The 12314-nt window shown below is 41.3% G+C and overlaps 1 protein-coding gene across 2 annotated transcripts in view; it reads left to right on the forward strand.

Annotated features, from left to right (window-relative positions):
• Positions 1-12314, forward strand: part of enpp1 (ectonucleotide pyrophosphatase/phosphodiesterase 1) — a 122757-nt gene that overhangs the window by 101088 nt on the left and 9355 nt on the right. For both annotated transcript variants that reach the window (XM_060914219.1, XM_060914220.1), the window contains 5 exons: positions 1240-1309; positions 4453-4540; positions 6363-6547; positions 6836-6869; positions 6958-7112. In XM_060914219.1, coding sequence (XP_060770202.1) covers positions 1240-1309; positions 4453-4540; positions 6363-6547; positions 6836-6869; positions 6958-7112 — 532 coding nt within the window. The remainder of the gene's footprint in view (positions 1-1239; positions 1310-4452; positions 4541-6362; positions 6548-6835; positions 6870-6957; positions 7113-12314) is intronic.

A 12314-nucleotide genomic window follows, 5' to 3' on the forward strand; every position in this document is an offset into this window, starting at 1 on the left:
AACAGGCAGCCAATGAAGTTCATAAAGCACTGGAGTTATGTGAGAATACGTAGGTATGTCCATGATCAATCTTGCAGCAGCATTCTGTAACTTGGCGATCTGGGAGGTCCATACATTAAACTACTACAGTAATCAAGACGAGATGTAATAAAAGCATGGACAATTGTACACAGACTTTCCCTATGCAAATACTTCTTAATTCTCTTAATATTATGCAAATTAAAAAACGCACTGCCACATACCTTTTTGTAATATGTGGTATAAAAGTATATTCTGTAAATGGTGTAAATTTCCTGAACTTAATATTGCTGAAAATCGCCACATTGTTCACCATGACATTCTGACAAAAATGATGCTTGACATTCCCTTAAGAACATTTTTGTTAAATATAAATCTAAATGAGCGGATTTATTTCAGATGGTCTCTTTGACCCATATTTTTGACCAGTCCATTTCCAAATTACTGCCACGTCTTCTACAAGAGTAAAATGCCAGTTCATTAAATAGTTTATTACGCAACAAAAATGCAAACACTTCTGATACACTTGAAACAGAGGATTAACTAAATTGGAAAATGTTTCTTTCCAAATGTGGGATCATGAACACTGATGTTATCTGACGTGAGGCCTGCAGATCCTCAGATGTTCATCTGGGTTCTTTTGTGACTTCTTTGATGAGTTGTCAATATGTTCTTGGAGGAATTTGGGTAGTCCAGCTAATTCTGGGGAAATTCAGTACTGTCCCAAGTTTTCTCCATGTAGAGATAATGGCCATCACTGTGGTTTGTTGGAGTCTCAGAAATGTGTTGTAACCTTTCCAATATGATGTAGTTCAAATTTATTTTTATCGCACCATAATTTGCTGCTTGTTGAGAATTTAAGTGATGTTTAGATTCAACAGGAGTGGCAGTAATCGGGCTGTGACTAGTCTAAATGAACACAATGATTAATTGGCTTATTAAGGAACCAAGGGAGCAATTACTTTTTCACACAGTGCCAGTTGGTGTTGTATAACAGTAGAGATGTGCCATGTGTGTGACATAATGAAGAATTAATGTGTCACTTTCAGTGGTCTGTTAGGAGCAACTTTTTTCTTTGTAAATATAGTTTCTGATCTATATTCAACAGCTATTAAAGTAATAGTAATAAATTTACATTTATATAAAAGCAGGCATCAACTCTGCACATTTCAGCGAAGTTGCATTAATCGTTATTGTCTTTGTGTCCCTGTTTTTCTCCAGCAAGCCAAATGAAATTAAGTACTGCAGTGGTGGCTTCCACGGTTCAGATAATGTCTTCAGAAACATGCAGGTCAGTGTAGTATGTCCTATTTAGTAAATAATGAGCAGGGGCGTAGCTAGGATTTTTCAAAGAGGGTGTCACACACTGACTGGCAGCCTGAGTACATTATGTAACAAAAAATAACTACCATTGCTAGTTTTAGGTAGCTTAGAAACCGGCTCTTGCATTATTGCTGTTTCTTCCACGTTTTCTTGATGTGTTCTAGAAACGGCACACTAAAACTTGGCTTCAAAGCCACGAAATGCAACTTTGATGGAAAAATATCTCCTCTCATTATCTCTCGCTGCTTTATCCTGTTCTACAGGGTCGCAGGCAAGCTGGAGCCTATCCCAGCTGACTACGGGCGAAAGGCGGGGTACACCCTGGACAAGTCGCCAGGTCATCACAGGGCTGACACATAGACACAGACAACCATTCACACTCACATTCACACCTACGCTCAATTTAGAGTCACCAGTTAACCTAGCCTGCATGTCTTTGGACTGTGGGGGAAACCGGAGCACCCAGAGGAAACCCACGCGGATACAGGGAGAACATGCAAACTCCACACAGAAAGGCCCTCGCCGGCCACGGGGCTCGAACCCGGACCTTCTTGCTGTGAGGCGACAGTGCTAACCACTACACCACCGTGCCGCCCTATGGAAAAATATATATAATAATTTGCTTACCTGTCTTCACGTCGAAAGAAGGAGGAAAGTTTCGCTTGTTTTGACATGGCGAATTATTAACACAAGAGGAAATACTCGTAATTTGCAACTAAAAAGACTGCAGCTACACTGGCAGCTTGACCATGCTTTCTAGTGCGATCGTGTTGCACTTGCGCAGAACTGTCAGTACTGCGCGTCTTGGCCCCTGCACCTGAAGGTACACCTCGGACTACACGCACACCTAACAAGCTCCGGCACATGCGCCGTTAACAAAGAACACCTGTCTTTAATCAATGAACTATGTTTAGGCTATTTAAGGACTGAGCCCATGCAAGGACGATGCGAAGTATTACACCGCGTCTAGTGGGCCTTACAGAGCCTTGTTTCCTGTCCTTGTTCTTGTTGACCACCTGGTTTTTCAACTCCTGTTTCTCGTCTCTTGATCTTGTATAGTTTTGCCTCTGATATTCTGTTCGCGCCTCGATTGACCTCCTGCCTGTTTCTTCGATTACGACTTTGCCTGCTGTTTCGGACTGTTTGCCTGTTGTGTGCGTTTCATGCACTTTATGCTCATATCGCACTGTGTATTATTTAACATATCTGCACTTACATCCGCCTCTCCCGCACACACTCTGACAAACTGGGTTTTCGCGCCCAAACCACAGGAAGTCAAGGTTATAGAAACCCTAATGAGGCTGAGGTGACAATCTAGTTTTTTTTTAAAAAGTTAGAAAAATTACAGTGGGCGCTTTTCTAATATTCTTATGCAGCTAATGAAAAAATGTATGGTCTCACAAATGGGAGTGGATTGGGGCTTCATGGGCACCCCAGGACACCCCCCCCCCCCCCCCCCCCCAGCTACGCCCCTGATGAGTGATAACTCTTCATCGTGTATAGTGACACTGGCTGCATCTGGTCTGCTTTTACCATTTGTTCTGCCTGTATAGCTTTTGAGTTTTTTTATACGGTACATGCTTCAGGCTTGTAACTTGAAGGACATGAATGGATCATCACAACAGGTATTGGTTTCAAATAAGATACCAAGACAGATGCCAAATAATTGCAGCTGCAATATATTATTAAACATCTTTCCTTAGAAAAGCAGAACATGTTGGAAGATGGGAGTTCTTTAAATCTAAAAATAAGTTGTTTGTTTTCTGACTTCCCTGAACATGTCAAGAATGGTTCAACAGCAGTTTACTGCATGTAACTTAAGTATCTGCAAGTATTATTTGTATTTGGCTGGAGTCTCATCACATCGCTCCTGTGGAGGACGGCCCCATATGGACAGTCGAAAGTCACACTTGGAAGACACTCTGGACACTTACAGTAATGCTTTTATGACTGAGGACTACAATTGACTTGCTAACTTTTGGACTGCAGTTGCCATGAGCAGTTTTGCACTCAAGTCTCCATCAATGAACAGTTTATAGCTTTAACAAAATAGACTTCATGTTAAAACTATAATGAATTTCCTGGTTGCACAGTTGTACTTTTTGACTCTATAGGACACAGTTATAGAAGCAAGTTATTTATAATCATGCTATCTGTTATCACCCAAATGAGGATGGGTTCCCTTTTGAGTCTGGTTCCTCTCAAGGTTTCTTCCTTGTGTCATCTAAGGGAGTTTTTCCTTGCCACCATCACCACAGGCTTGCTCATTGGGGATAAATTAGGGATAAAATTAGCTCAAGTTTAAAGTCGGGCGGCACGGTGGTGTAGTGGTTAGCGCTGTCGCCTCACAGCAAGAAGGTCCTGGGTTCGAGCCCCGGGGCCGGCGAGGGCCTTTCTGTGTGGAGTTTGCATGTTCTCCCCGTGTCCGCGTGGGTTTCCTCCGGGTGTTCCGGTTTCCCCCACAGTCCAAAGACATGCAGGTTAGGCTAATTGGTGACTCTAAATTGACCGTAGGTGTGAGTGTGAATGGTTGTCTGTGTCTGTGTGTCAGCCCTGTGATGACCTAGCGACTTGTCCAGGGTGTACCCCGCCTTTCGCCCGTAGTCAGCTGGGATAGGCTCCAGCTTGGCTGCGACCCTGCTAGAGATAATGAGATGAGAAGTTTAAAGTCTTTTAATTTTCTGTAAAGCTGCTTTGCGACAGTGTCTGTTGTTAAAAGTGCTATACAAATAAACTTGACTATTATTGAAAGTGTCGCACAGTGCATGTAAGAGTAATGATCTTGTTTTAGCAGTTTTGTAGTGTAATGTAGAGAAATCTTTATGGACTTGGGTCATTTTTTGCATCTGCCCAAAACGGGCTCTTTCTATAATAGGTAACCTTATTCAAGGAGGGTGGTCTTAGGCAAACCAAGACACACTAAATATAACAAGGGTTGGTTAACAAACATAAATAAAGATAACAAAGCAGATCCTACACTGCTATACAGTCATGATTCCTACCCTTTATAGGGTTTATATTGACAGTATTTCTGTATATTTATTCTCTAAAATGAATATAACCAAATACACACTTATCTCTTTGGAGTTTTAAAACTGTCATTGTTTACAGACCATTTTCATTGGATATGGACCAGGAATGAAGTACAAAACAACTGTAGCTCCCTTTGAAAACATAGAAGTGTATAACCTTCTTTGTGGTAAGTGATCTCAAATCAAATGTTTGTTCTTTTTAGTTGAACACTGTTTGTACTATTAAAATATGTGAATGGCTTCTCCTTGTGGCATTTGTAGTTAGATTTTTTTTTTTCATGCTAACACCACCATTAACTAAAATACTGTTATGAATATTTCTATATTTATTCTTTAGCCAATGCTTCTACATGTAAATTCTAAATAATAGAAGAGGCAATTTATGCATACCAAAGCACAGAGTAAATTACAAGAGCACAATCCCAACACATGAGTCTGTACTGGAACCATGGGCCCAAAACAGGCTTCCTGTACAGGATGTATAAAAATTTGTTCAGATAGTTGGCCTTTTAGCTACCTTATCTTTGGTTGTCTGTTTATAACCCTTGTTGGGGAAATGGGTCTATTTATACAGGTAGCAATAAAGATGCTAGGTACATACAAGTAATGTATGTGCTACACTGGAAATTTAAGTAATCCGTCTCATAAAGACAGTTTCATTAGGTAACTTTATCATATCTTAAACCCTGCTGCCTCTTGAAGGGTATAGATAATCCATGTATCACCTCCATCTGACTCTGTTCTAGGCCATCTTGTCCAGCTCCTTCCAAGAATATCTTAGTTCTTTCATCTCAGCCTCTACTGATCTTGTCCAGCTGTTCCAGGGTCTTCGTCTGTATTTTGTTCCCTGGGGCATGTTAAAGACTGTCTAGTGGTGATGTTCTTGTCTTTTCTGAGTTTGGAGCCCCAAGTCCTTCATCTAATCTGTATTTTGGTCATCTCCTACCTAGTAGTTTCCCACAGGTCCTCAATGCAGATGGTGTGTGGTCAGCGTTTGCTCAGTATGTTCCTAAAGCACTTGTTGTTAAACAATTGTAACTTGTCTGTCATGGCCCTTGTTGTTCACTGTGTTTTGGTTCCATACAGGAGACTGGATTCTGGATTTGATGTTGGTGTAAAAGATCCACAGTTGGGTCTTCTGTGAGATGTTGTTTCATACTGGCCTTAACACTCGCCAGGTTGCGCTTGACTTGACTTTTAAACCCATGTTTGATCCACCATCTTTCACAACAACATTTCCTAGTTAGGTAAAACTATCCACCTTTTCTAGTAGTTCCCTCTGTAGGGTGATATCATGTTGATTCACATCACCTTCTGTCATGTCTATTATCACCCTGCATGTACAACCTCTGAACAATAGTGACAAGGTTCTCTGGAATGCCATAGTTCCTATAGCTGCTATAGGATTGGTGTTGACTGTTGAATAATTTTTGGAAATTGGTAAAGGTGGCATGTAGTGAAGACTTCCATTCCATTGACTGTTGTATTGGTATACACAGTGTACGTAGATACTTGTGGTCTTTGCAAGCTTTGTCCTTCTAAATCCATGCTTGTCTCAAGCATTCTAGGATCACTCTGCATAGCGCTTTGCCAGGAACTGATAGTAGCATGATGCCCTTGTAGTTTATACACTTCAGGTTACCTTTCTTTGGTAGCTTTGAGATGGACTTCCCTCCATTCATCTGGGATCTGTTCTTTTTCCCCCCCCCAAACTGGTACAATATTTCTGTAGATAAAAATTGTTTTGATAGCTTCTGGCGGAACCTCATCTGCTGACATGTCAAGCAAAATCTTCAACTGCCCTGTTTCTGTGAATTTTAATTACAGTAAATTTAATAATTTAATCTAATTTAATTACCCACGTAGAAGACATTAAGTAATGTAATTAGCTAATGGGTAATGCTGAATTAACAGTAAGTATTATAACGGTATTTGGGCAACTGTATAATATCTAAACTGCAGGATAAATAACTGTTCAACTTCATTTAGATTTGTTGGGAATTCCCCCTGCCCCTAACAATGGCACTCATGGAAGTCTCAACCATCTACTGAGGAACCCACTTCATCATCCAGTCCACCCTCCTGAGATCTCTCCAGCCTCCATCTGTTCCACTATTGTTGTGTCTCGGAGTGATGACCTTGGCTGCTTCTGCAGGTTCCACAACAAATCTGAGGTTGGCACGACATGATCAGTTGCACCCTGAAATGAACAGTTGTATGATAAAAGTGAAGTAGTATGTTCAAGCTCATAAAGTGGGGATCATGTTGTATTTATCTCTGAAACCATACAATGTGATTTTTAAACGGTACATTATGAATTCAGTTGTTGGGATACGCATTTCACTACAAGTCTAAATGCATGTGCTGCTTAAAATTATATCAGGATGCAATCCAGATAAAAGAAGTATAAAATGAGCAGGTGTAAACTGAGTTTATATTATCAAATGTTTTATCTGGTACAGGTGGAATATCTCAATCGCCGTCTGATTAGTTCAAGTATGTAAATCTTTTTTTTTTCCTTCAAATTTTACATTTATTTCACATTTTCAGCATTGCTAAGTAATGAGTTCATCTATCCTGACAGACCCAACGACCAAACATCTTCATCTGCCATATGGGGTACCACGAGTTCTACAGGAGAATGCAAACTACTGTGTGCTTCAGCATTCTTCCTACATCAGTGGATACAGCAAAGATATCCTCATGCCTCTCTGGGTTGCATATAGTCTAGAACCACTGGTGAGATTCTTTGAATTTCTTTTAGAATGGTGAAATGAACTTCAGATGTCACAATGTCTCATCACAACTGTGGACAAGAAAAATGGACAAGGTAGACTAATAAGCAGTTTTTGCAGTTGTGATAAGGGTTATGAATTTATCCCCAGCTCTCCCAAATCATAACTTGCATACAGATACGTATCCAAGTTGTCAGAATAGTTTGGTGAACCACTTCTGGGTATACTTCAATGTCCCAGCAATATGTCCTGTCTTGACAGTGCTCCAGCTGTAGGTAAGTCACTCTCAGTGAGACAACCTTTGGCAAGCCCATTTGTGGAGCTTCTGTGCAAGGCATAGAGTGTTACTTTTTTGGGAAAGGATCAGGATATGTCTCCGCACACTCAGGAAAATAAGTGCCATCCAGGCCGCCCAAACCCCCTTAATTATAACAGATTGTTGGGTTCTTTTTTGCTTTGAGAAAAGACCTTGGGCCTCCAGAGAGTGTTCCTCTTGATATGGTCAATGCAAGGGTGAGCGACATGTCACGGGTGTTCAAACCACAGATAAGTTGAGGGTGCTCAGATGCCTGTCAGGAGACTAAGACTGTGATACTTGTCTGTTTAGGGCTCGTATAAGACCAACATAGTCTTTAATAGAATAGGAAGTAGGAAGGCAGAACATTCCCTCATTAATTTTAAATGGGAAAAGAATCAAAATCCAAACCATTGCTGCTGGTAAACTGCTCAACCAATCAAAAAGCTCAAAACAAACACACCATTCCTAGTCAGACCAAGCACTGTAGAATTTGTTCCAGGTTAATATCTCAGAAAATTTCAGAACAACTGGGGAGGACAATATTTTGGTAGTAAAATACCGTAAAATACCAAATAATAGCCGAGTTCCAATTAACCGCCGAGTTCCCTTTAACGGCCGGGTTTACGCGTGTGTTGTGACAAATAAAGGCCGGTTCCGAATACTCGCCGGGGTCTAAAAAAAAAAAAAAAAAAGCGTCCGAACGTTCTATCTAGAATCTTGAGGCCCAGCACTTTTCTGGTTTTCTGGTGTTTAAACGATTTTGCATTGCATAGTTTTCTACCGAAACAATATGAATGAATGAATGAATGAATGAATGAAATTATTTCTATAATACTGTTTACAACATTTTGTTACGTGATAATAAACATGCCGTTTCAATGTTATAATCTTGGTCTACCGTAATATTTCTTGAGGAATGCAACTCCGTAACTTTTGACAGATGTCTTAGCCACCCCTTTGGGGTATTCACTCAACGAAAGCCAGCGTGTGTGGTGACATTGAGGACTGCGGGTTTCCAAGGTTGGACTGCTGCTTCTGTTAAACGACCTAAATTGCCGAATGCATGCGTCAAAGCACACACTGAGTTTTATTAAAGACCTTATACCATTTCACTTGCCCTTACCCATTCGGATCTGGAAGACGCTTTACAAAAAAGGTGAGAGCGTTCTAACATGCATTTCAGTCTGCTCGCGGCCAATCTAATCCAAGGGGCCTTTTCAACAAGTAATCTGTCGTGCAAGTTGGGCAGAAGCACGCGTCAGGCAGGCAACATGTAGGCCTACAAGTCAGTAACCTATTCAACTAACTTTCATCCGAACTTTAAGTTTTCTACGGGGTCGAGCCACCGTACCAACTCACTCGGGGAATAGGCTCATATCGGCCAAATAGGGAGACGTCTTGGAGAGAAACGTGATGCAAGATGACAGTGTGTAGCCACTGCAGGTCACTTATTTTTCAGCATAAGAAAAAACCCTTTGGTTTGACACTTCGCACCCTAATTATGTTGCTTCAACGTCGCGCCCTCCATGCAATTTCAGATTGACAGACATCGCGAAGCGCAAAGGGTGGAGGCTGCATGGGTGAGGGCACAGGCGCAGATAGAGGGGGGGGACTCGTCCCACCCAGATTTAAATTCACCTCGTTCGGTCCCCCCCACTTATAGGGAGGAAAAAACGTCTATGCTGTCTTTCTTTGCATAAGGCAAACCTCACGGAAAAATCAAAAGACTAATTACCATTCGGTTTATTGAGGTGCACGGCAGTGTATACATAGTTGCAACAGCTCACATAAAACAAAGACTGATATTCGGTTGGTTGAGCTGCGCAGACTGCACAGGTTGCGAGCTCGAGCTTGGTTGCTATGGAAACCCACAACAAGTTTGACAGGCATATCAGGGTTGGGGTTGGTTTGCTGGCAGCTTTGTCCCCCCCAGTTTTTTGTCCCCCCCAGTTCAAAAAACGTATCTGCGCCCCTGGGTGAGGGTGATAGCAAGTGACCATAACTTTGCAGAGTAATTAAATCACAGTGCTGCGCACAGACAATGGTGTGGTTTCTTGATTATTTTGTAAAGCATGCGCTTAACTAGTCATTAACAGGAAAAGGTGTGTGATTTATCCTTTATCCACCCCGACTGTGCCATGCGAAGATGCATTCTGCGTCTTCAAAATTCCCCGAAGTCGGCACCGTGCTATCTGTAATCTAACTCTAAACAAACTGTAAGTTATACTGGTTAAAAGTAGGCCTATCTGAGAATGATTTTTTCCCCGTTTTGAGGTAGATTTTGGGGAAGGTGTTTGTGAAGAAGGAATTAATCGCCTGTTCCAAATAGCCGCCTAGTCTCTAATACGCGCCGGGTCTCTTACGTGATTGAGACAAATAATCGCCCGGGCTATTATTTGGTATTTTACGGTAATACTAATAAACTAAGAAGATGAAGAATACTGTAATTTGCACTGAACATCACATTCAAGCTTGATGCAAATGCATCTAATCAGTGCTGGATTACAGACGTTTGTGTAAATCAAGTTCCACCCTGCTAAAATAGGCTGGCATCTGGCAGGCATACGGTTTAGAAATGTTAACATTTTGGATAATTATAGTATAGTCACACCAATTTTATGAAGATAGGCCCAAAATCCTTGGACTGGTTTTGCTAAAGTAGGTTTTGAATATATCAAGGAAACTATTATAAACTTAAATGGCCAGAGCTAAATGTGGTAATTTTTATAGGGTACAGAACAGAGGTGGACAAAGTACCCAAGTACAGTGGTGCTTGAAAGTTTGTGAACCCTTTAGAATTTTCTATATTTCTGCATAAATATAACCTAAAACATCATCAGATTTTCACACAAGTCCTAAAAGTAGATAAAGAGAACCCAGTTAAACAAATGAGACAAAAATATTATACTTGGTCATTTATTTATTGAGGAAAATGATCCAATATATTACATATCTGTGAGTGGCAAAAGTATATGAACCTTTGCTTTCAGTATCTGGTGTGACCCCCTTGTGCAGCAATAACTGCAACTAAATGTTTGCGGTAACTGTTGATCAGTCCTGCACACTGGCTTGGAGGAATTTTAGCCCATTCCTCCGTACAGAACAGCTTCAACTCTGGGATGTTGGTGGGTTTCCTCACATGAACTGCTCACTTCAGGTCCTTCCACAACATTTCGATTGGATTAAGGTCAGGACTTTGACTTGGCCATTCCAAAACATTAACTTTATTCTTCTTTAACCATTCTTTGGTAGAATGACTTGTGTGCTTAGGGTCGTTGTCTTGCTGCATGACCCACCTTCTCTTGAGATTCAGCTCATGGACAGATGTCCTGACATTTTCCTTTAGAATTCGCTGGTATAATTCAGAATTCATTGTTCCATCAATGATGGCAAGCCGTCCTGGCCCAGATGCAGCAAAACAGGCCCAAACCATGATACTACCACCACCTTGTTTCACAGATGGGATAAGGTTCTTATGCTGGAATGCAGTGTTTTCCTTTCTCCAAACATAACACTTCTCATTTAAACCAAAAAGTTCCATTTTGGTCTCATCCATCCATAAAACATTTTTCCAATAGCCTTCTGGCTTGTCCACACGATCTGTAGCAAACTGCAGATGAGCAGCAATGTTCTTTTTGGAGAGCAGTGGCTTTCTTCTTGCAACTCCGCCATGCACACCATTTGTTGTTCAGTGTTCTCCTGATGGTGGACTCATGAACATTAGCATTAGCCAATGTGAGAGTGGCCTTCAATTGCTTAGAAGTTACCCTGGGGTCCTTTGTGATCTCGCCGACTATTACACGCCTTGCTCTTGGCGTGATCTTTGTTGGTCGACCACTCCTGGGGAGGGGAATAATGGTCTTGAATTTCTTCCATTTGTACACAATCTGTCTGACTGTGGATTGGTGGAGTCCGAACTCTTTAGAGATGGTTTTGTAACCTTTTCCAGCCTGATGAGCATCAACAACGCTTTTCTGAGGTCCTCAGAAATCTCCTTTGTTCGTGCCATGATACACTTCCACAAACGTGTTGTGAAGATCAGACTTTGATAGATCACTGTTTTTTAAATAAAACGGTGCCCATTCACACCTGATTGTCATCCCATTGATTTGAAAACACCTGACTCTAATTTCACCTTCAAATTAACTGTGAATCCTAGAGGTTCACATACTTTTGCCACTCACAGATATGTAATATTGGATCATTTTCCTCAATAAATAAATGACCGGGGCGGCACGGTGGTGTAGTGGTTAGCGCTGTCGCCTCACAGCAAGAAGGTCCTGGGTTCGAGCCCCGGGGCCGGCGAGGGCCTTTCTGTGTGGAGTTTGCATGTTCTCCCCGTGTCCGCGTGGGTTTCCTCCGGGTGCTCCGGTTTCCCCCACAGTCCAAAGACATGCAGGTTAGGTTAACTGGTGACTCTAAATTGACCGTAGGTGTGAATGTGAGTGTGAATGGTTGTCTGTGTCTATGTGTCAGCCCTGTGATGACCTGGCGACTTGTCCAGGGTGTACCCCGCCTTTCGCCCGTAGTCAGCTGGGATAGGCTCCAGCTTGCCTGTGACCCTGTAGAAGGATAAAGCGGCTAGAGATAATGAGATGAGATGAGAATAAATGACCAAGTATAATATTTTTGTCTCATTTGTTTAACTGGGTTCTCTTTATCTACTTTTAGGACTTGTGTGAAAATCTGATGATGTTTTCGGTCATATTTATGCAGAAATATAGAAAATTCTAAAGGGTTCACAAACTTTCAAGCACCACTGTATATTACTTAAGTCAAAGTACAGATCCCACTGGTTAAATGTTACTCCGATACAAGTGAAAGTTGTGCAGTCAAATTTTTTACTTAAGTTAAAGTACTGAAGTGCTTGCTTTTAAAAATACTTAAGTATTAAAAGTACATTTTCTG

This window comes from Neoarius graeffei, chromosome 2, assembly GCF_027579695.1.
Source record: "Neoarius graeffei isolate fNeoGra1 chromosome 2, fNeoGra1.pri, whole genome shotgun sequence".
In the NCBI taxonomy this organism is placed as follows: domain Eukaryota; kingdom Metazoa; phylum Chordata; class Actinopteri; order Siluriformes; family Ariidae; genus Neoarius; species Neoarius graeffei.